Source organism: Chlorocebus sabaeus, chromosome 14 (genome assembly GCF_047675955.1).
Source record: "Chlorocebus sabaeus isolate Y175 chromosome 14, mChlSab1.0.hap1, whole genome shotgun sequence".
NCBI classification, from domain to species: domain Eukaryota; kingdom Metazoa; phylum Chordata; class Mammalia; order Primates; family Cercopithecidae; genus Chlorocebus; species Chlorocebus sabaeus.
Window position 1 is genome coordinate 31,655,158 of NC_132917.1, and position 27,798 is coordinate 31,682,955.

The 27,798-nt window shown below is 38.2% G+C and overlaps 1 protein-coding gene across 4 annotated transcripts in view; it reads right to left on the bottom strand.

The window, feature by feature from the left end:
- Nucleotides 1-27,798, bottom strand: part of MEMO1 (mediator of cell motility 1) — a 150,568-nt gene that overhangs the window by 68,921 nt on the left and 53,849 nt on the right. For all 4 annotated transcript variants that reach the window (XM_038006755.2, XM_038006754.2, XM_007971026.3 and 1 more), the window contains one exon: nt 8,562-8,643. Coding sequence is in view for 2 of the 4 variants with exons in the window: in XM_007971026.3 (XP_007969217.3) it covers nt 8,562-8,643 (82 nt within the window). In the remaining 2 variants the exon portion in view is untranslated. The remainder of the gene's footprint in view (nt 1-8,561; nt 8,644-27,798) is intronic.

The following is a 27,798-nucleotide window of genomic DNA, read 5'->3' on the forward strand; positions in this document are numbered from 1 at the left end:
TCTAATCCCCAATCCATACTCTGATCTCTAAATCAATGTGTCTTTCTAGTCTGAGTCTCTCCCATTTCTACCAATCCTGTTCCTGACCTAGCTCAGTTCTTAACATCCAGAAAGCCTTCTTAGAAACACTGGATTCTTCCCATCACTGCATTCCACCCTGGGTAACTGAGCAAGACTTTATTTCAAAATTTAAAAAAAGACAAGAAAAGAAAGAATCTTTGGATTCTTTACATATGGCTAGGACAGAAATAATAAGAGTACAAAGGACATTAAGGAAGGGCATAAAGACCAAAGGAAGAACATGAGCAAATGTCCAACTACATAAGGTAGATGAGAACATACAAGACTGGCTAGAGTAGAGGAAGAGAGTAATGATAAGCCAGAGTCAGGTAAGAAAATAAGGGCTTGATAAAACAAGATACTGGAAAATGCTGTGGGCTCTTGGGCAGGGGTGTGACAATATCAAACGGTTATTAGTCTAGTACTGAAAAGCAATGGCACAAACTAGCAATTAGAGGCAGCAGGGTGTTAACAGAAGCTCTCTTGAAAACTGTGACAGTACTATACCTAAGCATGAGGTACTAATGTCATGGTCTGAAACTGTATCAGTGCTAGTGGGCAAAGAGAAGGGAATGCTAGAGTCTAAAAAAGAAAAAGTAACAAATCTCAGTGATTGAGCATGGGAGATGATGAAGAGGATAATGATAATAAAAGTAACATTTACTGACTACCTACTACTATGTATCAGGCATCTTCTATGTACTTCAAAGTATTAAATCATTTAATCCCCACACCAACCATATGAGGTAGGAATTATTATTATTCTCATTTTACAGATGAAGAAACTAAAACAGAGAGGTTAAGAAACTTGCTCAAGTTTACATAGATAGCCAGTGACCAAGTAAGGACTTAAGCCAGGACTGCCTGACTCTAGAATACATACTGTTACCCACTATAAGAGATCTTTACATGTTTGAAGGAAGAAAGGAAGGAGTCTGTGGCATAGGAAAAGCAATAAGACTGAAAACAAGAATTCTTACAGAGCCATATACCCTATAAAACTACAAGGAAGGATGAAACTTTTGAAAACACCATCAGCTAAGGTAAATACATGATTAATAATGGAACTCAGATTTCATGGTTTCAGTCCATTCAGAAGCTGAAGACTTCCAAGTCTGCTTGAAGTAAAGACAAAAGTTACAGGGAGAGAAGGAGAGTCTTAACTTGAAAAGGTCTTAACTTTGAGGCTACACTGCAGAGTACTGAAAAAAAAAAATCTTTCAGTGCACTGTGCCTCTTTACCCCACCACAAAGAACTCTACTTCATCAAAGGAGGTAGAAGATAATAATCAAAGAAGATAATTTCTTGTACTTTCCTTTATCCTTGCCCAGAAACATGGTAATGAAGAAATTCAGAATAATAACCATCAAATCTCACTACAGATGCTCTTTTCCTACCCCTTCTCTTGCTAACAGACTCGATTCTACACGTATGTGGAAACAACGTTTTATCAAGAAACCATTCACAATAAAGGAGGCTTCACTAAAGAAATGGCTAAAGTTTTTTCTTTTGTGCATAACAGCCAGAAAATGAAAATTTAAGCTCTACAGATATTCTAATATGCACTGTAAAAGTGTGTCCCACTTAGTTTTATTTTATTTTATTTTTATTTTATTTTATTTTTGAGACAGTCTCACTCTGTCACCCAGGCTGGAGTGCAGTGGCCCGATCTCAGCTCACTGCAACCTCCGCCTCCCGAGTTCAAGCTATTCTCCTGCCTCAGCCTCCCCAGTAGCTGGGACTAGAGGCACCCGCCACCACGCCTGGCTAATTTTTCTTGATGGGGTTTCACCATATTGGCCAGGCTGGTCTCGAACTCCTGACCTTGTGATCCTCCCACCTCGGCCTCCCAAAGTGCTGGGATTACAGGCATGAGCCACCACATCTAGCCTGTCCCACTTATTCTTTTAAAAGCTCTTAAAGTCCTTCATGCAAAAAGTCATCCCCAACCAGCTTTTCCAAGTCACTCTGATTCCCAACCTAACATATCATGAAGGCAAACACAAAATTACGCTTAATACCTACAACATTTTATTAGGCTAAAACCTTGCCTCTAAAAAGTGATCCTTCTTTTAATGCTTTTGCTTCTCCCTTTGCTCCTACACAGCAGACCCTTTACATCAGCAAGACCAGTTCCTGACACCAGAATTTCTGTTTTTCCCTGTGGAGCTGCAATCAAGTGAGGATGCAAAGGCCATTCATTGCTCATGAACATTTACTGGTTAAGTGACAGTTTCCCACACAGCAACCTTGCAGTGTGGTTATAATTCAAATTCTTACCATAGAAAAATGAACAATTACTACAGGCCATGGATTTTCACTTGTTCATTCTGAGACCTTCAAGGTCACAGGTGAATAGTATAAATTGTCAATGCCAAGAGTCTACCACACATCCTATGTAAGGCTTTTCATCAAACAGGATATGGGGAATAATAAAGGAATACTTAACTAGGATTCAACAAGGTCAGGTCCAATAGTCCTAGTTCTACTTAATAGTAGCAAAATGCAAAATAAAAAGATTGAACTAGATGAAATGAAAAGACTGAACCAGACGAAATGGGAAGATCTCCTCCAACAATAAGAAAAGTCACAAGATTTACTTAAGCTAAGGTAAGATCTAAAAAGCCAGAAACTAAATTAGAAAACTCCTCTGAACAGATGGGATCAACTTGATTGACAACTGGCCCTATATAATTCGCAAATGCAGCAGCTTCCACATTGCCTCTCTCAATTTTATTTTTCTGTACCTAGTCTTTTATTCTTTTATTTTGTAGGCATTGCTCAAAGGCCTTCAAGATTCCTGTTTTGATAAAAAATATCTAAGTAGATAATTATGCCCAAAAAAAGTCCAAGTTAGATAGTTATTATTCAGAATATTTTCTTTTTACATAATAGAATCTCATAAATATTAAATAGTCTGAGCTAAGGAGAGTTATTAAAGTTATTGAAGTCAAATAATAAACTAACCATAATGTTGCATATCTAGATATTTTTTATACTGTCATATAGGATTTGAGACTTTGACATGAATATCCTATGGCTTAGTACAAACAATAATTACAGACAAATAAGCTGTGCATCCTCAGTAACTTGAAGAACTAAATAATGTACGAAGATTCATTGTCTCATGATATCCAGTGGTAGAGCACTGTACAAGTATGTTTCACTATATACAAACTGATCTTCTATATACATGCTTTTTAGCATTTACATTTTTTAAACTAATTTTTATATTAAAAGTAATACATGCACACAGCAAAAAAGTCAAACAATAAAGAGTACACAATGAAAAGTGAAAGTATCCTTTCTTCCATTCTACTCCTACTAGGTTAACTAATATCAAGTCAAACTCTTTCTAGATTAACTAATATCAAGTACTTTAAATGTATAAGGGTGGCTTCAATATTCAAAGTACCTGTTTTATAGTAAAAAAAAAATTCATCATGTTAACCAATTATTTGATTATTTTTTATATTCAATAAGTTTCTTAAGTGATGCATATCTGTACAACTTCATTCTAGGGGTTGCTGACATATTTCTGTATAGTGCAAGACAAGCAAGAAGATTGGTTTGAAGATATCTGGAAGTCATGTAGAAAGGCTTTTCAGACTTTTAGCTCGAGATCATTTCAACACATATCCCTGGGACACATACTGTCTCCTACACATCAAGGTAAGGTAGTTCTGACAACCACAGTACATTTCTAATCAAATTAATTTCTTTTAAATCCTCCAAATGTGCCTGCCTTATGTCACATAGATTAGAATTCATTAAGATAGAACAACAGTTCTGTCAATATTTATTCTTTAATGATATTTATTCTATTTAATCTATATCAATACAAAAATGAACAATATTTTTAAGCACTTTCAAAAACTTGCCATTTTCACACAGCCTAATTAGTTACAACTATATCTAGGTTCTGAGTTTATTTAAGGTTTCCATGATATGATTTATGCCTATAAAGACAAAAAAAGTAAGAAAATCAAGTACTAGAGAGCTAACATTTATAAAACTTAAAGTAAGTTTTTGATTAATGTGATTTTTCTAATTACTATATAGCATAAGACCCTTTCATGCCATACAACAATAATTTCTTTTTTTTTTTTTTTTTTTTTTGAGACAGGGTCTCACTCCCATCACCCACGCTGGAGTGCAGTGGTGCGATCTCAGCTCAGTGCAGCCCCAGTCTCATGGGCTCAAGCAATCCTCCCATCTCAGCTTCTGGAGTAGCTGGGGCTGCAGGCACATGCCACTACACCCAGCTAATTTTTGTATTTTTTGTAGAGGGGGTTTCGCCATGTTGCCCAGGCTAGTCTCAAACTCCTGAGCTCAAGCTATCTTCCCACCTCGGGCACCCAAAGTGCTGGGATTACAAACATGAGCCACAGCACCCAGTAACAATGAAATATTTGTTTTCTACCTCAAAAAAAAGGTAACCTTGGAAAGGAAAATAATTACTTTTGGAAACCATATAAGATAAAACTTGGCTATACTTAAAGTCTCCCTATGTTAACAAAATAGAAATTGCCTATGAATGCACATTTATATATGTTTATATTTATATATGTTTTTATATGTTTATATGTTTATTATAACATTTATTATACATTGTATACAAAGTCAGTATGTAACAGAAACACACCAAAGCCAAAACTATTTTCAAATATCCATTTTAAAATCTGGGGTAACTTGGAAATCAACATATTTGTAATTTAGGCTAAAACATTCCATTTCCCAGGTCACTCTCAATGATTCCAATTTAAAATTAATTACAAGAAGGAAACAAGTCTGGCAACTTTTATATGAAGACTAACCTCAACTTAATTATATGTTGATTCAACTCAGCTCCCAAATTTAGAACAAGTTTTAACTGGAAAGGTAGCATACCATAATAGTCAAATACCAGCAAATTGATGAAATGAGAATAAAATGTCTCTTGTGAGTTATTATAAAGAAATTATTATTAATCCATTGTTTCTCACCTAATTAAGGATCTCACTTAGGTAAATGTCCCCTCTTATCCCTGCATCAATTTTTCTTCCCCTACTGACTCACTTCATATACAAACACTTTAAAATCTCGCAAATGAAATAAAAATCCTCCTTACCATAGAGATACTATCCTATTTCTCTGTTTTACAGCAAAATTCCTCAAAAAACTATCTATACTTACGTCATCGCCCTCACCTCTCATTCTTTCCTGAACCTACTCCAATAACACTTTCATTTTCCACCACCCAAGAAAAGAAACTTTTCTTCTTAAGGTCACCAGTAATTTCCACATTGCCAAATCCAATTATGAATCCCGTCCTCACTGGCAGCATTTGATACAGCTGATCACTTTTTCCTCCCTCACACCTAAAAAGGTGGCTTGTCCAAGGGCCTAGTCCTTGAAACTCTTCTCCTGTTTATCTTTATTTTATTCCCTAGGCAACCATACCCTCTATGATGATATATACTAATAAAGCCCTTATTTCTATCTCAAATCTGGTGCCTCTTCTTTGTACTCTAGATTCATATAGCCAGCTGCCCATTCTAAATCTCCATTTGGACATCTAATAAGCACTTCAACATTAACAAGATCAAAACCAAAAACCTAGATTCTATATGAACACTTCAAAATCTACTCCATACTTCCACTTGTCTTCCTCTTGTCAGTAAAAAGGTAATTCCATCCTTCTAGGGACAAAATTTAAGAATCATTCAGTCATGATATTTTAAACCATGTCTTTAAAAATATATTTAAACACAGGGTATCTCACTGTCGCCGAAGCGGGAGTACAGTGGTACAAACAGACCATAGCTCACTGTAGCCTGAAACTCCTGGGCTCAAGGGATCCTCCTGCCTCAATCTACCAAGTGGCTAGGACTACAGTTGCATCCCACCACATCCAGCTAATTTTTGTAGAGATGGAGTCTTGCTTTGTTGCGCAGGCTGATCTCAAACTCCTGGCCTCAAGCAATCCTCCTGCTTAGGCCTCCCAAAGTGTTGGGATTACAGGTGTGAGCCACTGACCCTAACCAAGTGTCATTCTTGACTCTTCTTCTATCTTGTTGGTCCAACCTTTAAAACATATCCAGAATACACTACTTCTCATCATCTCTGCCTCAATTCCGCAGTCCAAGCCACTGTGTCATCTCTTTTCTGTAACTGTAATTGTAAAATAAGCCTCCTAAACTGGACTCCCTGTTCCCACACACTATAATATCCATAGAGCAGCAAGAGTAATCCTTTTCAAACCTAAGTCAGATCATGTCATTCTACTGCTCAAAACTTGTCATGACTTGCCATATCACTAGAACGAAAACCAAAGTCCTTATGACCTACAAAGCCTCTTCATGATCTAGCCCTCTGCTGCCTATCTCATCTACCACTCTTCCCCTTGTACTGCCACTCCAGCTGCACAGGCCTCCTTGCTTCTCCTCAAACACACTAAACATACTCTTGCCCCACAGCCTTTGTGCTCGCTGTTCCTCAACCTGAAACCCTCTTCCCCCACAGCTTGCTCTCTCACATCATTCAGACTGAAATGTTGCCTTACCAGGGAGTCCTTTTCTTACTAATCCTATATAAAACAGTAACTCCCTATCCATACTGTCACTCTCAATCCTCTATCTGCTTTATTTTTCTTCTTAGCACCCATGAGCACCTGACACAGAATATATTTGTTTGCTGCCTGTCTTCCCTAGTACCAAAATGCTAGTACCACAAGAGTAGCAATTTTGATTTACTCAAAAAGCAGCACAAAGAAGAGCACTTGGCCTTTAGCCTGGTATGTAAATGACTAAATAAATAGTAGTAAGTCATTTGCTATAAGTTTTATAAAGATTAGTTCATTTAATCTTGTGTTAAAAGCATTAAGGAAATACTATTATTATTCCACCTTTACCAGTGAGGAGCCGAAGTCCCAACGGATAAAAAAGTTGCATGTCACACAGCTTGGAAGTAGGAGTCAGGCTCCTGCACCCATTAAATGAGATCAAATTAGATATACAAATAAGGCATTTAACAAAACATTTGGTATATAAAATGCTACCATTAATAGTAGGCTATTTATGTGTATTTACTATTTACTCATTTAATTCTGATATTGATTAAAAATGGCTATTATATATTGTCACCACTATTTACTATTTATCAGGGCACGCACCTTAACCCAATAGAAGTCACAAACAACATGCTATGAGATAAATGGCACAGAGTAAACCTTCACTCTTCTCAGAAAAAATGTTACCATGTGTTTCAAATAATATGTTGTGAAGGTTAGCTCTGGAAACCAAATCAAAATTAGCTGAATTCATACATAGACACACATCATTATGAATCATACATAGACATACATCATTAACTGTGTATGTGCTAGCTTGCAGTTCCAAAAAGCAAACTCTAAAATCGAAAGACAAAATAATCAGATTTTCTCAATTAAAAAAAGATACAATCTACCCCTCCTCAAAAATTAAGTTGCTATTCCATGTTGTACCATACTATGTTTAATATATCTTTTTCATTATAAATTTAAAATCATCGGGATTAAATTAGATCTCTTTAATATTTAAAACAGAACTTATTCATTTACAGCAATGACTACCGAAATTGGCAAGTTTACCTAATGCAAAACACGCTTTTCTTTAAAAGTCAGTTTTATTATCAAAAATACATTTTGAAATTACTGCATCTGAGGAACTAAAGTAGCCAATTCTTTTTTTTTTTTTTCTTTTTTTGAGATAGTATCTCACTCTGTCACCCAGGCTGGAGTGCAATGGCATGATCTGGCTCACCACAACCTCTGCCTCCCAGGATTAAGCGATCCCCCCACCTCAGAACCCCGCCACCGCCACCCGCCGTAGCTTAGCTGGGACTATAAGCATACTATCACACCCAGCTAATTTTTGTATTTTTAGTAGAGATGGAGTCTCACCATGTTGCCCAGGCTGGTCTCAAACTCCTGGCCTCAAGCAATCCTCCCACCCTGGCCTCCCAAAGTGCTGGAATTACAGGCGTGAGCCACCACACCCAGCCCAAGTAGCCAATTCTTTTATCCTTAAGTTACAGTGAAAACCCACAAGAATTGTGAAAATTACTGAATACAATTTCTTCAGCTCAATATAGACTTTAGTTTTTAATTTTTAGTTCAATCTGTAGCTACTCATTTATTAAAACATACAAAAAAGATTTTAAGTAGACTCTTAAAACTTACAGTGCAGGCCAGGCGTGAGAGAGAATGAGGCGGGTGGATCATTTGAGGTCAGCAGTTTAAGACCAGCCTGGCCAACATGGTAAAACCCCGTCTCTACTAAAAATACAAAAATTGGCCAGGTGTGGTGGCACAGGCCTGTAGTCCCAGCTGCTCAGGAGGCTGAGGCAGAAGAGTCGCTTGAACCCTGGAGGCGGAGGTTGCAGTGAGCTGAGATCGTGCCACTGTACTTCAGCCTGGGTGACAGAGGGAGACTCCTTCTCAAAAAACAAAACAAAACAAAAACAAAAACCAAAGACTTACGGTGCAATAATGGCTCTAGCAGGTCTTTTTGTAGACTGTACTTGAGAAAGCCAACCTTCTAGCTGTGCATTCAGCTGCGGTCCTATAAAAAGACAAAGACAAAATTAGAGTCAGCAAAGCAATGTACTACAGATAACCATACATGGCATAAAGCCCTCACTGAATTTACGTGGGACTATACTAGCTTAATGAGCAATAGGATCATTAAGCTATTATGTTAGTGGGGTCGTTAATGTTTGAATTTACCAACTGCACAGTCTCTAACAAGCCATACGAAAAGGCCAAATTCTGACTAAACAAAATTTGCTTTTATCAATTTACTTATTTACAGCTGTCTTCATTTCAGAGCAATACAACATGATTTACAAGTTGAGGCAATATTTAAACAAAATAAAACAGGAAGCAGAAGACTCTCAGTATATGAAGAGGAAATAACTGAATATGTTATAGAGCACCAAAATCTGCTCTACAGATTAATCACTGAAATGACATCCACAGAAGATGATCTTTTTGAGATATGTGTATTTACTATTGATCTTTTCTTCCATCCCACTCCAGTTTCCTATTCTCACAATGAAATCGATAACCAGTAACTACCCTACCTTAAAAATCTCAATTTCAAGCATCTCAGCATCTTTATTCAATATACTATACAGATCTTTCCAATTCACTACCAGAAACCTGTTAACTCCAACAGACCCTACAAATTTTTCCACTCTCCTTCGTCTCTCTTTACTTCTTACCTAGCCTGAGACTCAAAAATCCATCAACACAATCATTTCCTTGCCTGTGGCCTCATTCCTCTGCTCCTCTCTCCCTCCATCACAGTCAAAACATAGTTTAAAACCAACTTTCCACTTAACTCAGTACTTTTACCCGAATAGCTGAACGAGACTGAAGAGAAATACAACCATATAAACTTTAAAATAATAACCATAAATTTCAGCAGACCCCCGAAATGCTCAGAAATCCTATCACATTAACGTAGTGAATCTGCTCTCCTATCTTTTAGAGAATTAACTCATAGCTTCTCGCTTCACCTTAAGCCTCAATATTTCCTTCATCCCCTTATCACTTCCAGAAGATAATTGATGCTTTTCATTTTGTCAAGGAAAAACAATCAGAAGTTGGCCCAAGACTTTCCCAGTTTTAGCACTGGAAGTCATGCATTCTGAGAAACTGCTAAATCACAAGCAAACCTGGATGTTGGCCACCCTAAATTCAGAAGATAACTACTTCATCTTCCCACCACTTATTCTGCTTTCCCTCCTATTCCAACAAATTGTCTTTGTTCCTATCAAGAGTCAAACAGTATTTCTGTACTGGACCCCATCATTTTTTTCTTTCTCAAGGATTCTGCTCCCATAACTATTATAGGTCTCCTATACCAATTCTTCCCTTTTTACTTGATTATTATTAGCATGCAAATGTGTCATACTAACACTGATTGATTTCCCTTCAACTACCTCTCCATTTTGTTGGTTCCCTTTACAACAAATTTTCTTGAAGAGATGTCCTCACTTCCTTCCACCGCTTGCCATCCATTCTTTCTTTTAAAACTTTTAATCAGGCCGGGCGCGGTGGCTCAAGCCTGTAATCCCAGCACTTTGGGAGGCCGAGGCGGGCGGATCACGAGGTCAGGAGATCGAGACCATCCTGGCTAACACAGTGAAACCCCGTCTCTACTAAAAATACAAGAAAATTAGCCGGGCGTGGTGGCGGGCGCCTGTAGTCCCAGCTACCCGGGAGGCTGAGGCAGGAGAATGGCGTAAACCCGGGAGACGGAGCTTGCAGTGAGCCGAGATCGCGCCACTGCACTCCAGCCTGGGGCACAAAGCGAGACTCTGTCTCAAAAAAAAAAAAAAAAAAAAAAAAAAAACTTTTAATCATTAAATATTTAAACATTACAAAAGAATCTAGGTAATAATATAACAAACACACACATACCCACTGCCTAAATAAATTAAACCTTAACATTCTACCTTATTTACTTAAGATTTTCCTTGGTTAAGAAATAAATAGATATCTTGCTGATCCCTTTGTACACCTCCCTCCTTAGAGGTAACCACTTCCTGATTTTGATGTTTATCATTCTATTCTACTTTCACTGTATATGTATCAATAAACAATACATGGTATTGTTCTACATGTTTTCAAATGTTGTATCAATATATTGTACATATCCTTCTTCTGCAACTTGCTTTAGTAATTCAACATTGTTTTTGAAAATTACTTAAGTTGACAGATGCTGCCCTAAATCATTCATTTGCAAAGCTATATAGTATTATACTATATGAATATAGCAAAATTTATTCACTTTCCTACTTACAAATATTTTAGTTGTTGGCAATATTTCACTATTAATACATACTGCTACAAGTATCCTATGAACACGTGTTAACAGTTTCTCTAAAAGTAAAAATGCTAAATCGGAGGGTGTACTCTTCTTCAATCCGACTACAACATTGCTAAGTTGCCCACTAAGGTAGCTGGATCAACTTATCCATCAGTATACAGGCAAATGAAAATTTAAAATAGGAGGCCTAAATCTACCTGTACTCCCCCATCCCTTTTACTTAGAGGATTTTCTTTCAAAACCTGGTAAATTCTTTCTCTGCCTGCTTAGAGATGTATGTAAATCTTTGTAAAAGCTAGCCAGCGGCCCAAAACTGCCTTTCTCAAGAACCTTATAGCCATCTCTTTCAAATGAGATCATCAAGAGAGATGGCACCCTTATCTCCCAGTTTCTGTGGGAGGACAGGGTGCCTAACTTTGGCAGGCCATCTAGTTCCAAGTTGTAAAATTACATCCTGTCATAAAGATATGAGTTCATTTTTCCTTTAGAAAAAGCCAATTCATTCACACACAAGTTTGCTCCAACTACCAAGTGAATTCAGGATAAACTATGTGTGACAAATGATGGTATCATGTCCTGTTACTTGAACACTATTTACTATTTATCTTGAGAACATTTATGTAATGGGTTGCATCTACTTCGCTATATGTAAGGGTGAGCATTCTTTTGGTCTTTGCAATCTTTTATCAGATTGTTTGTGATACACGTCATTCTGGTTTAATACTTATTCAAAACTGAAATTGTTTCCTTTTTCTTCTGCCTTTGAAGAGATGTTTTCTGGGGCCAGCTGATTTTGGTTTTAATTGTATTTCATCATTGCTAACACAAGCAATAGTTAAAGGTTCCCATTCCTCTACATCCTTGCCAATATTTGATACTGTCAGGATTTTTCATTTTTGTCAATCTGGGTATGAAATGGTATTTATTCCTTTTTTTTAAATTTGTATTTCAATAACATGCACTGAAATTAAGCATCTACTGATTTTGGAAGTCCTTCTGTATATATTTAGAATGCTACACATAAACAGGTCAAGTAAATCCATAAATTGCCAAAGTACAAAAAAAAGTCTGACTCAGTGATTAAACAATGGAGTTCATCTTAAAATCGGAATTTAAGAACAGTTACCAAAAAACTTTGTTACAAAGTAATTTCATTATTAACTTAAGGAAAAACAAGTCACAAGTCACGTAATGACGTTTCGGTCAACAATGAACCGCATATTCCATAGTGGTCCAATAAGATAACAATACCGGGCCTGGTGCGGTGGCTCATGCCTGTGATCCCAGCACTTTGGGAGGCCGACACAGGCGGATCGCCTGAGCTCAGGAATTCAAGACTACCCTGGCCAACATGGTGACACCCCATCTCTACCAAAAATACAAAAAACGTCCACAACACAGGACGTTTACAAAACCAATGTGAAAAACAGATAAAAGCAAAGAAAATACACCTGAATTCATCCACCCCACTGCCACCAACCTCATTTATCTTTGAATAAGATAATTAAGCATACCTATTTATTACATATGATTGCTTAATTACCTATAAAGTGTCAAGTAAAAAGGCGAATCTGAGTTCTTTCACAGAGACTAGCCAATACTTGGCAATACGGTATCCTTGATACATGAAGGATGTAGAAATATGTGCTTTGGTTTTCAAACACCACTGGATTTGAAGAAACAAGGATAAATGGAAAAAGAAAAAGCATTGCTAAATCCTAGCAAAACTACTTAATGTTTGTGTGATCCTGCCCTTAAGAGGGATAAATGGGCATTTACTTTTTTGGATAAAACAGTAAAAGTAGGTTCCCAAAGAATTAAGCTGAGGTATTTCCTCAAGAAATAAATAATAAACAATGAGCTGTAGGAAATTCAGTAACACTTCTATTTGAATGCCACTTGACTCAAAGAATATTTTCCAAGTAAGTTTATTTGCATGGTGACAAAACCAGACACTAAATGCACACGCGCACACACGCACACACACACCTGCTTTTCAAGAATTCTCTTGCAACTATTCACAGAGCCATTCTAAAATAAGTTAATCAACTAAGCCAAATTGGTTTCCTATACTTCTCTATCGCTGTTTAGCCTGCTCCTCCTCCTTACTCTAGACAAAAGTCATGTGTTCTATAAACTCTTTTCAAACTTAATATGAGTATGAACCACCTGAGAATCTTGTTGAAATGCTGATTCTGATCCTACAGTTATAGAGTAGGACTGAGATTCTGCATTTCTGACATGCTTCTCAGCTGAGCAATGTTGCTGGCCTAGAGGCTATACTCCAGCAACCCATCTAGATCAATAGTTGTCATGAAATTTGCAAATCCATATGTACACAAAGTTTCCTCTAGAGATAAAACAAAGGTCTAGATAAAGAAAATATCTATTTTAGATACCAGGACAAGCTGGTAAGAGAAACATTTCTCCACAAGGGAGCCTTCCAGTATTACTCTAACTGTTCTACAAATGTAAGTCAAAGAATGACCAACTGCCACAACCTTTTTCCATTCTTTTATAGGTAATACCTGCCTATTAGCACAATAAACTCAATCCCACATGGTTGGGTATAAGGTAACAAGAAGCAACACATAAAAAGCCAAATATAAGTAAGGCTGTTGGCACCCAGTATTTAATTATTAATCATTCTGTGAAATATGCTCAAATGAAACTAAGAAATAAACTGATCTATAGTGAGACCTCTATAAATAATAAGATGAATAAGCCGGAATTTTTTAAACAGTGGTTCCTGGATCTCTGATTTTCATAGGCCAAAAAAATTTCAAAAGAGGGCGCAGCGGCTCACACTTGTAATCCCAGCATTTTGGGAAGCTGAAGCGGGTAGATTATTTGAGGTCAGCAGTTTGAGACCAGACTGGCCAACACGCCAAAACCCTGTCTCTACTAAAAATACAAAATTTAGCCAGGAGTCGTGGCACAGGGGAGGGGAGGGGAGGGGAGGGGAGGGGAGGAAAGGAAAGGACACAGGACAGGAAAGGACAGGACAGGAAAGGAAAATCAAATAATGGAAATAAAAAAATTTTTTTAAAAACTTATTCAGACAAGTATTATCATATAACTCTTGTGCTTATAAAAAATACAAAAGCAAAACAAATAAGGTATTCCTAAAATTTTCCTCAACATTCACAATCTGATCATTAAATTGCTTTTTACTTAGAGTCATCAATAATCCTTGTTTTTCCGTAGTATCGTCCTTTGTACCATTAAGAGAATTCATGATTCAACATTTTTTTGAAAGTGTTTCTCTATTCCTTTGGGACTCTCTTCCAAGCTGCTGACACATATTGCCCACGTCTCAATGCAGTCCCTTTCTTGATCTTACCAAAAGGTATCACTGAATGATGTAACAGAAGGTTTCAGAAAACCACCCAGGGATGGTACACCTTCCGTAACTGGTATTTAACTAGTATGTTGACTGAAACATCAATGGGGTGACTTTGTGCAGTCAGTCGTATCAGTAGGATTAACTACCAAATTCACATATGAACAGGCAGTGACAACTATTTTCCAAATGACAATTTTAAGTTGCCACTGACTGGAAAACAATATCTCAATTTCAGAAATGAAAAAATGTGGGAAAACGTACATCTTAAAATTCATGAAATATACTACCACTATGAAAACTCCACTTACTATGATGTTCTGATATTCTTAATTTCAATGCAGAACAGTGAAATATTCATCAAAAATCAGCATTTGGGAACCACTGTTTCTCACTACAATGAAAAGTGTTTCTGAGAAGCCTTACCAATTACAAAATCTCATTTAGTTTTTATTTTTATTGAGACGGAGTCTCACTCTGCCACCCGGACTAGAGTGCAGTGGCACAATCTCGGCTCACTGCAACCTCCACATCCCGGGTTCAAGCTATTCTCCTGCCTCAGTCTCCCGAGTAGCTAGGATTATAGGCGCCTGCCACCGCACCCAGCTAATTTTTGTACTTTAGTAGAAATGAGGTTTCATCATCTTGGTTAAGCTGGTATTGAACTTTTGACCTTGTGACCCAACCACCTCAGCATCCCGAAGTGCTGGGATTACAGATGTAACCCACCGCGCCCAGCCTCATTTAATTTTAAAAACAAGTAACACTTCAGTAGCTTTCTCCAAATCCTTTCTCTCATTACTAATGCCCTACTATGATCACACACTTGGAATTTATTGCTATGCTTTTTACAAAATTCATATCCTATTTTTAGATACATCTCAAGGGATGTTGTTTGTTTTTATGTATCTGATAGGGCTTCTCACACAGAAAATAGCATGCCCTTGGTACAGCACTTTAGGGAGTGCAAGAATTGTCACAGCAAGTCTGATCCAAAACCTATCCGGAGCAGTGGTATATCAAATCAAAACAAATTTAAAAAGTTAAAATTAAAATATAAAATCATGCTGTGAAAAACACTGATTGTTCACCTTGATATAAACCTCAAAGGTTAGGCCAAATCCAAATATCTTGGATTCCTTATTATCTACTAATTTATGTAAACATTTTAAGTATTTATTTACATTTTTGGCTACACTGTACTTCAGAACACAATGGCAGAGGGCAATTAACAATCCCAATAAATAATCTTTAGTGTGTACCAACCATCTCTTAGATTTGGCCAACTGGAAATCACTTACTACGTTTCTGTCCATTCATATATAGTCTCAAAATTTTCATAGAGCTAAAACCAATACCACTGGCATTTCATACCCAAAAGAGCTACAAATTTGGAGGCTCACAGTCTACTTCTTCCAGATCATTTACAAATACCTCATCTGAAAACGGGTTTAGCACTGATTCCTGTAACAGTCCATTAATTTGGATTCTCTCTTCCTACCCCTATTCACTGTTTATAAATCAATTTCCTAGCTCTGTCAAATGCCACTAAATACTTTTATAATATCTGATTATAGCATCTTATCTAAACTATTTTTAAGATCAAAATATTTATTTTTGCTCGCTATTTTTTCATTAGAAAAAAAGCGTGCTCAGTACAGAAAATTTGAGGAATATGGATGAGGGGAATCACAATCCCATAATTATTAAAAAATCACCAAAATTAATATTTTCCAAATTTCCTTCTAGTCTTTAAGATGATATATAATTCTGTAGCCTACTTTTATTTACATAACATTCTAGTGTAAGCATTTCCCTGTATTATAAACTCTTCAAAGACACTGTATGATTAAATAGTATTTCCTAATGTGAATGGATCACTGTTTCCTTACACATTAATATAAAATCATTGGGTTGTTTCCAATTTTTGAGTTATTAGAAACAATTCTGTAACATATATCTACACTTATAAAGCTTTTTCCATATTTAAGATTATTTCTGGCCAGCACGGTGTCTCACACCTGTAATCCCAGCACTTTGGGAGGCCAACGTGGGCAGATCACGAGGTCAGGAGTTCAACACCAATCTGGCCAAGATGGTGAAATCCTGTCCCTACTAAAACTACAAAATTCGCTGGGTGTGGTGGTCGCACATCTGTAATCCCAGCTACTCAGAAGGCTGAGGCAGGAGAATCACTTGAACCCGGGAGGCAGAGGTTACAGTGAGCTGAGATCATGCCATTGCACTCCAGCCTGGGGAATAGAGTGAAACTCCGTCTCAAAAAAAAAAAAAAAAAAAAAAAAAAAACCATGATTATCTCCTTCTGAGATTCTCAGAAATGGACTTACTATGTAAATCAGTATGAACTTTCATAAGATTTTTTTTTTCCCCCTTTTTTTGAGACAGAATCTCACTCTGTCACCCAAGCTGGAATGCAGAGGCATGACCTTGGTTCACTGCAACCTCTGCCTCCCAAGTTCAAGCGATTCTCCTGCCTCAGCCTCCCGAGTAGCTGAGATTACAGAAGTGCGCCACCACGTCCAGTTCATTTTTTGTATTTTTAGTAGAGATGGGGTTTCACCATGTTGGTCAGGCTGGTCTCAAACTCCTGACCTCAAATGATTTGCCCGCCTTGGCATCCCAAAGTACTGAGATTATAGGTGTGAGCCACCATGCCCAGCCCCTTTATAAGACTTTGATACATATATTCAAAATGTTATCCAAAACTGCATCCATTCCAAATGATGCATGACAAAGCCTATTTCACCATAATCTCGCTACTCTCCTCCAAATAATATTTTGAAAAATTAACTCATTTAACCCATGCTCCCATTTGACAGAATTAAAATCTAACGTCCCACTCCTCAATGATATTTGGCATTTCAAAATAAGTTAAATATTATGATTTCTTAAAATCAAAGCCATTTTAAATTCTAAGACAAAGGTAGTTTGACTTCTAAGGTATTTATTTGCTACTTGGGACACGTATAGCAACATGATCGTTGAGTCTTCTTGCCAGCCACAAGTTATCTATCACTAACACAGAGGGAACAACTAGTATCTACCAATCTTCATAGAAGACAAACCAATTTCAACACCAAGCTTATTGTGCTGCACTATGGTGTTATTTTAAATTATCCACAATCCTGAAAATGTTTACACGCTCCTGCCTTTAAATCTTTTTAACTAATGGGGTATGATTTTTCATCCTTTCAGAAATCATAATTCTTGGCCAGGCTTTGTGGCTTATGCCTATAATCCCAGCACTTTGGAAGGCCGAGGTGGGAGGATCACTCGAAGCCAGAAATTCGTGATCAGCCTGGTCAACATAGTGAGACCCCTGTTTAACATACCAAGACCTTGTCTCTATTTTTGTAAAAATTAAATTTTAAAAAAAAAATCATAATTCTTACTCCTATAACAGTCAAAAAGTAGTCTACAGACCAGAATCACGTAATGTGTTTATGTAAGAAAGATCCCAGCCAGGCACAGTGGCTCACACCTATAATCCCAGCACTTTGGGAGGCCGAGGCAGGTGGATCATCTGAAGTCAGGAGTTCAAAATCAGCCTGACTAACATGGTGAAACTCTGTCTCTACTAAAAAGACAAAAAACTAGCAGGGCACAGTGGCGCACGCATGTCATCTCAGCTACTCGGGAGGCTGAGACAGGAGAATCGCTTGAACCCAGGAGGCGGAGGTTTCAGTAAGCCGAGATAATGCCATTGCACTCCAGTCTGGGCAGTAACGGTTAAACTGTCTCAAAAGTTGGGGGGGGGGGGGGTGCGGGGAGGGGAGGGGGAGAAAGACGGGAAGAGAAGGAAAAAAGAAAGAAAGATCCCTAGGTTTTATCTCAGAGACGTGCTGCTACAATCTCTGGGATTGCAACCAGGAATTTTTAACAACCTCTGCAGGAAACTCCGCTGCACATTAAAACGTGACACTGGGCGCAGTGGCTCATGCCTGTAATCCCAGTACTTTGAAAGTCCAAAGACAGAGGATCACTTGAGCTCAGAAGTTCAAAACCTGCCTGGGCAACATGGTGAAACCCCATCTCTACAAAAAAATACAAAAATTAGCCAGGTGTGGTGGTGCATGCCTGTAGCACCAGCTACTCCAGGGCTGAGGCAGGAAGATCACTTGAGCCCAGGAGGTCAAATATGCAGTGAGACCCTGTTTCAAAAAAAACAAAAAACAAAAACAATCAAACAAATGTGAGGCCCACTGCCTTAAAGGAGTTTATTTGCATATGCTATATTCTCAATGAATGCAGCTAACAGGACTCCTGGAAGGTTTATACCAGAGATTTTTCAGCATAATTGAGAAATCATACAGTCTATAAATTAGAAATACATTAATTTTACCTCCAAGCTACTTTGAAGCCTTAAGTAACTCCCTTGTTTCTTAGACTCACTTCAATTAATTCCTCTCCAGCTTTTCCAAATAACACTGATAAGGGAAGAAAATAAAACTCAGACTCTTAGACCCTAGGTGATACTTAAATTCAAAATTATCTTTTAAAATCTTCTGTTTTAGTCTAAAAATTCATGAGAATGTTCTAGTCTAATTGAAAATATCTTTTTTTTTTTTTTTTTTTTGCAACGGAGTTTTGCTCTTACTGCTCAGACTGGAGTGCAATGGGGCAATCTCAGCTCACTGCAACCTCCACCTCTGGGGTTCAAATGATTCTCCAGTCTCAGCCTCCCAAGTAGCTAAGATTATAAGCATGTGCCACCAGGCCTGACTAATTTTGTATTTTCAGTAAAGATGGGGTTTTACCATGTTGGTCAGGTTTGTCTTGAACTCCTGACCTCAGGTGATCCACTAGCCTCAGCACCCCCAAAGTGCTGGTAATACAGGCGTGAGCCACCACGCTCGGCCATCCAAGTTTATTTCAATATTCCTCCATGCTCCTATTTCCAATTTAAATGAAGGCTTCAAAAAGACCATGTCTACCCTCTGGTAAAAGGGTCCAGTACTCTAGTGAGGGAAATATAAATCTGGACCATAAAAAGCAACCACCTCGAGTGACACAAATGCTTGAAGTTGAGTCCACAGTACTTCCCTAAAACAGATCTAAACAGAAATCACTATTTCCTTCCAAATTCAGGTAGCATATTTCTTTTTTCTTTATTTTTTGGAGTTTACAATAAGTCAATAGTAGTAATCGGGATAATTCAGTACTCAAATCCTAAAACAAAAACATAATATGTGGAAAAATAAAGTAAGTCTGCCTGACTGGAAAGAATCAGGACTAGGATAACACTTCCCACACAAGGCAGCACTTCTTATGCAATTTCTTTAAAAAAAAAAAAAAAAAAGAAGTTTCTTAAGAGAAAATGAAAAGTTAGAATTTTTATTTTTCATATATTTCCACCACAAAACAGATTTGTAAACATTAAGCACTGTCTCACCCTATTCAGTGTGATACAGATTTCCTTCTGTAAGAGCTTTCACTCACAGTTTGATTAGGAGAAGCAGATCACGCCCAGTGGATGACACCATGTAAAATGTGGCAAGAGAGGCTCTAATGATTGCACACGGGTGAGCTGACAGAACAAACAATTTGAAAACTGAAGAGTTAGTCAAAAATAAACTAGTTAAATAAATTATGGCAGACTCATAAACCAGAATATTAAGCAACCAGAAAACAATGAAGCAAAATTTTATGAACCTCTATGGAACATCTTTTAATTGTGGGGGAAGAACAAGCATTATACAGAACAGAAGGTACAATATGTTGCCATTTTTGTGTGTGCATATATATCATACATGATTATGTATTGGTTTGTATTTATGCAGAATATCTCTGGAGGAACACAAAAGAAATGTGTAGGCCGGGTGCAGTGGCTCACGCCTGTAATCCCAGCACTTTGGGAGGCCAAGGCAGGCGAATCACGAGGTCAAGAGATCGAGACCATCCTGGCCAACATGGTGAAACTCCATCTCCACTAAAAATACAAAAATTAGCTGGGGTGGTGGCACGTGCTTGTAGTCCCAACTACTCGGGAGGCTGAAGCAGGAGAATCACTTAAACCAGAGAGGTGGAGGTGGCGGTGAACTGAGATTGTGCCATTGCACTCCAGCCTAAGCAACAAAAGTGAAATTCCATCTCAAAAAAAAAAAAAAAGAAATGTGTAACAGTTACTGCATCCTGAAAAGGGAACAAAGAGAGACTATCCGCTTTTCACTGTATACTCTTTCAGATCGTTTGTATTTTGACTATGTACATGTATTATCTATCAAAAAATTAAGTAATAAAAATTATGGGGCAATCATATAACAGAATACTATAAAGTCATAAACAATGATGCTGTGGGATATGTTTACTGATGTGGAAAAAGGTCTCTGAATGCTAAACCTGGATAAAAACAAGTCATTGTTGAACCTAAGACAATAGCTACATTAATAATCTAGGTTAAAATGCATAAAACCAAACTTTTAAGAACTGCTATTTAACAAATAACATACAGATTACAGCAATTAGATATATCATATGTGGGCCAAGGTGACCGAGTTTCCCTATTAGCAAAAAGGAACTTTCTCCTTTTACTTTCCTAAGTATGATATCCATCACCAAATATCTGGTAGAAAGAAGCAGAGAACATGGAAATACTCTAGAAAAGCACAATCTAGAGAACATGAAACACCTTATTAATATCTTTCTTCATAATTCTTCTCTAATGAACAAAATTAATAGTTACAACAGTTTTATTTGTCTAGCAAGGGCTTGAGCTATGCTCCACTCTGACTTCGTCAGCATTTACAGATAATCTAGAGAAGTCAAATTGCCTTCTGAAGTAATTAACTATAATGTGATACAATACTTGGTTTTGTGCATTTGTTGTGGCATGTTGAGGTCTGTTTCCTTCTTTCACTAAGCACTAGTACTGCAAGTGCCAGCTCATCTACCTAAAAAGTTTCTGATTTAGCAACCATAAGATGCCCAAAAAAGAATCCCAGCAACCTCTGCCCTTGTGACTGGCCAAGAAACATGTCTACTGTGGACTGAGTGATGGGAAATGGACATGCCAGGTTTCAGATGTGCAGGAGAATTTTTAAAAAAGGTAATCAGATACAACAGCCATCACTATAATGGACTTTCCAGAGGGTTCTGATATTGATAAATTAGGGGGAAAACTAACTTTGGAAACAAAGGGCACAGTTAAACATAAAAGTTGAGTGGTATGTGTGTATCCATTCTGCTAAACACTTTCTTTTTAAAGTTGTTGGTGCTTGAGCATGACTGAGGCTCTGACCTTTTCTGATATGATTTCCAGTTCATTCCCTTTGGAAAGAACTGCCTGACGCTGAAGCAGATGTGTTAATGTTAAAAAAAAAAAAAAAAAAAAAAAAGGTGCCTGGATTGAAGTGGTACCTCTCCAATTAACAGCAAATCGTAACAGAAAAGGTCAGAGCCTCAGTCATGCTCAAGCACCAACAACTTTCAAAGGATTCTAAAACGCCGTGGCACCTTCTGTTAAACCATAGTCAACACACAACTTCTATTTAAGAAATAAGAACCTCCTCCTGCTCTTAGGCCGATTCAGTAAATGAATTAAGTAAATAACCAATCAACTAACCTCAGTTTTGTAAAAGCCACCACCATCTCCCAAACTGTGTGTGGTGTCTTGTTTTGTTTTGTTTTGTTCGAGACGGAGTCTCGCTCTGTCGCCCAGGCTGGAGCGCAGTGGCCGGATCTCAGCTCACTGCAAGCTCCGCCTCCCGGGTTTACGCCATTCTCCTGCCTCAGCCTCCCGAGTAGCTGGGACTACAGTCGCCCGCCACCTCGCCCGGCTAGATTTTTTTTTTTTTTTTTTTAAGACGGAGTCTCGCTCTGTCGCCCAGGCTGGAGTGCAGTGGCCGGATCCCAGCTCACTGCAAGCTCCGCCTCCCAGGTTTACGCCATTCTCCTGCCTCAGCCTCCCGAGTAGCTGGGACTACAGGCGCCCGCCACCTCGCCCGGCTAGTTTTTTTGTATTTTTTAGTAGAGACGGGGTTTCACCGTGTTAGCCAAGATGGTCTCGATCTCCTGCCCTCGTGATCCGCCCGTCTCAGCCTCCCAAAGTGCTGGGATTACAGGCTTGAGCCACCGCGCCCGGCCTTGTTTTGTTTCATTTTGTTTTGAGACAAGCTCTGACTCTATCACCCAGGCCGGAGTGCAGTGGCACGATCTCAGTTCAGCGCAACCTCCGCCTCCCTGGCTCAAGTCAGCCTTCTGCCTCAGAGTCCTGAGTAGCTGGGACCACAGGTATGCGACACCACGCCTGGTTAATTTTTATTTTTAGTAGAGACGGGGTTTCACCATGTTGACCAAGCTGTTCTCAAACTCCTGGGCTCAAGCAATCCATCCACCTCAGCCTCACAAAGTGCTGGGATTACAGGCATGACCCACCGTGCCCAGCCCAAACTGTGTTAATCAAAGTTAGACTAGAACTGTGTGCCTAAATAAATTGAAGGGGGATAAAAGAGTCAATGATTATTAAAATGAGGCTAGATGAATAATAATACCAGTACCAATAACAAGATAAAGGAAGGCCATGAAGCTTGTTCTAAGATGACGACTGATTTTGGACACACCAAAAGTTATAGGAGACAACAAGGCAAGTAGGTAAAGATTCCCATTAGTAAGAGTAAGAGCCTTAAGTGCAGGAAAAGGGATCAAGGACAAAAAGAGATTTCAGAATCATTTAATTAAGGTGGTAAAGACAAAAGAATGCATAAGAGCCATCTGAACATGGACTGACTGATGATGATGACAACAGAAATGTTAGAAAAAGTGAGTCCTGAGATACAGGTACTTGGGCATAGAAGTAAGAAGTTGGGCCAATAAGGAAGGGAAAAAAGGCGTAGCTCAAGAAATAAAGAGAAAATCCAGTACAAGGAAAGCAAAGATGATATCCTTCATGAAGATTAACAGAATCCGACTCTAATAAATAAGCACAATGAGAACAGGAAAAAAAAAGCCAGTCAATCGATTTCAGTGATTATGAGAAACTGGGAGCCTTTGAGCAGTTACTTTTCAGGGATTGCAGGTAAAAGTTGAATTTACAAGTAATTACAACAGATAAGATAAGGTACAAGAAAATGGAGAAAGCAAATGAAAACCACTCCAAAAAAAATGAAGGTAGTTAAACTTCCTATTTCATCATCATCACCTCAAGGATCTCCCAATTTGAAGTCTACAGAACCTCAAATAAAATTCATTTACCTTATGAAACACAACCTCGGGCATCAGCAATTGTATTTTTCTGCCTCACAACAAAGAAAGCTATCTATTAATGTCACAGGAAAGTCAATATTCAAGTATTTGACAACTTGCTTCTGCAACTGTACTCAAATAGCAAACAACCTGAATCTAGAAGTGCATTTTTTGAAAGATGAATGTTAATCATTTATGGCCTGATGTGGTGGCTCATGCCTATAATCCCAGCACTTTGGGAGTCCCAGGAGGGCAGATCACTTGAGGCCAAGGGTTCAAGACCAGCCCAGTTAAAAATACAAAAATCAGCCAGGTGTGGCAGCACGTGCCTGTAGTCCCAGCCACATGGGAGGTTGAGGCATGAGAACTGCTTGGACCCAGGAGGCAGAAGTTGCAGTGAGGCATTATCACGACTCGTTATCACACCACTGCACTGCAGCCTGGGTGATAGAGCAAGATCCTCTCTCAAAAAAAAAAAAAAAAAGTTTCTAAAATGTTTTCTGCACATTCACATTAAATACTACAGGCTAAGAATCCTGTAGCTAGCACTACAGTACTCAAAGCCATTATTTCAAATTAAAAAGGAGAATGATAATTAAAAATACTAGCATTTGGTGTTGGAAGCATTGCTTTCATCTAAGGACATCAAAGCAACTTTTGAACATCTATTAATTATAGCCTTTCTAAACTATCCTGTTTACTGTAGCAAAATACAGGCATGAAAATAATTACACTGTACCCTGCTAACGTACAAAATATGATTAAGAAGTATTTGTAATTAATATTCAATAATTACAATAAATTAGGATATAATAACAAAATTTACTTTGGATAAGTACTTCAATATGAAAAGTAAAATCTTCTGAATTTATATATTTATTTAGAGTCTCATTCTATTACCCAGGCTGAAGTGCAGTGGTGTGTTCTCGGCTCACTGCAACCTCCACCTCCAGGGTTCAAGCAATTCTCGTGCCTCAGCCACCCAAGTAGCTGGGATTACAGGCACCCACCACCACACCTGGCTAATTTTTGTAGTTTTAGTAGAGAGAGGGTTTTCCCCATGTTCGTCAGACTGCTCTTGAGCTCCTGACCTCAAGTGATCCGCCCGCCTAAGCCTCCCAAAGTGCTAGGACTACAGGTGTGAGCCACCAGGCCTGGCCAAATCTTCTCAATTTAAACTTCAGTAACTGTCATCCAGAAAAATTCAGAAAAGGATCAAATTTTTTTAGTCTGTTAGGAAAAAAGTTTGCTAAGTAAATACTATAAATAAAGTAACAAATGTAAGGAAAGCATATTATTTTCAGCTAATTTCGACATTTGATGTTAAATTCAAAAAGGAGGCAAGAAGCCAGGTATACTGACTCACGCCTATAATCCCAGCACTTTGGGAGGCCAAGACGGACAGATCACTTGAGGTCAGGAGTTTGAGACCAGCCTGGCCAACATGGGAAACCCCCTCTCTACTGAAAATACAAAAATTAGCTGGGTGTGGTGGCGAGCACCTATAATCCCAGCTACTCAGGAGGCTGAGGCAGGAGAACTGCCTGAACCTGGAAGGCAGAGGTTGCAGTAAGCGAGATCACACCACTGCATTCTAGCCTGGGTGATAAAGGAAGACTCCATCAAAAAAAAAAAAAAAAAAAAAAAAAGAGGCAACAATATGCCAGAAAAAACTGCAATCTGGGAGGACAGGAAAAAAAACAGAATTTACAGTGCACCTACAATGTGTCAGGCACACTACTGGGTTCTTTAAAATATGTTATCTTGGGCCAGTCGTGGTGGCTCATGCCTGTAATCCCAGCACTTGGGGAGGCCTAGGTGGGCGAATTGCTTGAGCTCAGGATTTCAAGACCAGCCTGGGCAATATAGTGGGACTCTGTCTCTACAAAGAAATAAAAAAAAAAAAAAACTAGCTAGGCATGGTTACACACACCTATAGCCCCAGCTACTCAGGAGGCTGAGGCGGGAGGATCACTTGTGCCTGGAAGGCAGAGGGTGCAGTGAGCCAAGATCATGCTACCATACTGCAGCCTGGGTGACAAAGTAAGACCATGACTCAAAAAAAAAAAAAAAAAAAAAGTTATCCTGGTTAACTGTCACAGTAATCCTATGACATAGTTATTATCTCTAGTTTATAAATAAACCAAAAAAATCAAGTTTCCTCAAGGTCATATGACTAGTGAATGGCAATGCTAAGAATCTGAGCCATTTTAGTCTGGCTCTGAACTCCCACTACAGCATGCTGACGACTCTAAGACCAAGTCATCCCAAATAACCAGATGTGGACCTCTATTTCCTTTTCTGTAAAAAAAAAAAAAATGAAGAGGATAAACTCAATTGTGTCTGTAATTCTGTTGTTATACTAAGAGGTAAAATTGTTCAGGTTGATACAAAGAGATGGCCAGGCATGGTGGCTCACACCTCTAATCCCACCACTCTGGGAGGCCGAGGCGAGAGGATTGAGTCCAGGAGGTCAAGACCAGCCTGAGCAACACAGTGGTGAAGCCCTATCTCTACTAAAAATACAAAAAATTAGCTAGGTGTGATGGCACGCATCTATAATCCCAGCGATTCAGAAGGCTGAGGTGGGAGAATCACCTGAGTCTGGGGAAGTCGAGGCTGCAGTGAGCCAAGATCATGCCACTGCACTCCAGCCTGAGCAACGAGAGTGAGACTGTGCCAAAAAAAAAAAGAAAGAAAGAAAAGAGAGAGAGATAACTATAAGCCACGTGTATCCATTTTATTAGGTATGACTCTGTGCTATAAGCTTTCATTCTATGCTTCTCTCAAGTACTTTATCGGAAACAAACATCAACATGACAGTGACAGAGTGGACACCAAGAACCTCTTTCCCAAAAATGAGAAAAGGCATCTAAAAATTAAGTATAAGATAATGTAATCACTTTCAAGAAATTACACCTTTCCTAATGAAAAAACACTAAAGGTAAAGCTTTGAAAAGTATGAATCTCGAAGTGTTTTCATCATCAAAAGTATCATCAAAGGGCACTCATTAATTGACAACAATATTTAGGGCAGGAAATGTACAAAATGAGCCTGGATGTGACAGTTAATTTTATATGTTGACTTAACTGGACCAGAGGGTACCCAGACATTTGGTCAAGCATTTTTCTGGATGTATCTGTGAGAGTATTTCTAGATAAGTTACTTTTGGACAATGGTAGGAAACAAATTCATTATTTGGAAAACTGGTAAATAAAAGAAAAAGATCAAGCATTATTTATCCTTTTTCTACATGAACTGTTTAGGGCTTTTTGGCAGGTGACGGGGGTGTAACCAAATAGTCATGGTTGGGAAGTATTCCTTTAGATAAGTATTATAGATAATAAATGAAGGTAGAAGGATACAGTATCACCACTTTGCAAGCCCTAATAAATCAATAGATAAAGACAATGTTCATGAATGGCTGCCAATATCACCACACCAAGAGAGTCAGGCATTCTCTATTTCCTGACATAAAAACAAAAAGCCTGAATCTGATCAGTTCTCTAAATCTGTGCTGTTCAATACAGGTGTCACTAGCCACATACTGCTACTGGGTACTTGAAATGTGGCTAATACTAACTGAGATGTGCTTTAAGTACAAAATACACATCAAATTTCTAAGATTCATACCAAAAAAAAGCAATATACTTCATTAATTTTGTTGATTATATGTTGAAATAATAACACTGTGGATATACTAGGTCAAATAAAATATTATTCAAACCAATTTTACCCATTTCTTTTCACTTTTTAAAAAAGTATATATGGAAAAATTGAAATTATATATGGCTTAAATTTATGGCTTATGTTATATTAGACAGTAATACTCTAAATCAAATTACCAAATTGTATAAAATACATGAGACAGAAAAACATTGAACACCATCACAATCTCCACGGTATGAGGATGTCTGAAAGTCAAAACCCAGTTTCTTTATACATATACATACACATACACAAACACACACACACAAATACACTTTTTTTTTAATGCAAGAAAACGAGAAAGTGAGATAGAGGTGAAACATGTAGATTAAAGACTTAACAGACATACCAACTAATTAAAATGTATGGGGCCTTACATGAATCTCAAACAGTTTTAAAAGAAATTATAAAAATCACTGAGTAGGCCAGGCGCGATGGCTCACGCCTGTAATCCCACCATTTTGGGAGGCCAAGGCGGGCAGATCACCTGAGGTCAGGAGTTCGAGACCAGCCTGACCAACATGGAGGAGCCCCATCTCTACTAAAAATACAAAAAAATTAGCCGGGTGTGGCGGCACATGGCTGTAATTCCAGCTACTTGGGAGGCTGAGGCAGGAGAATCGCTTGA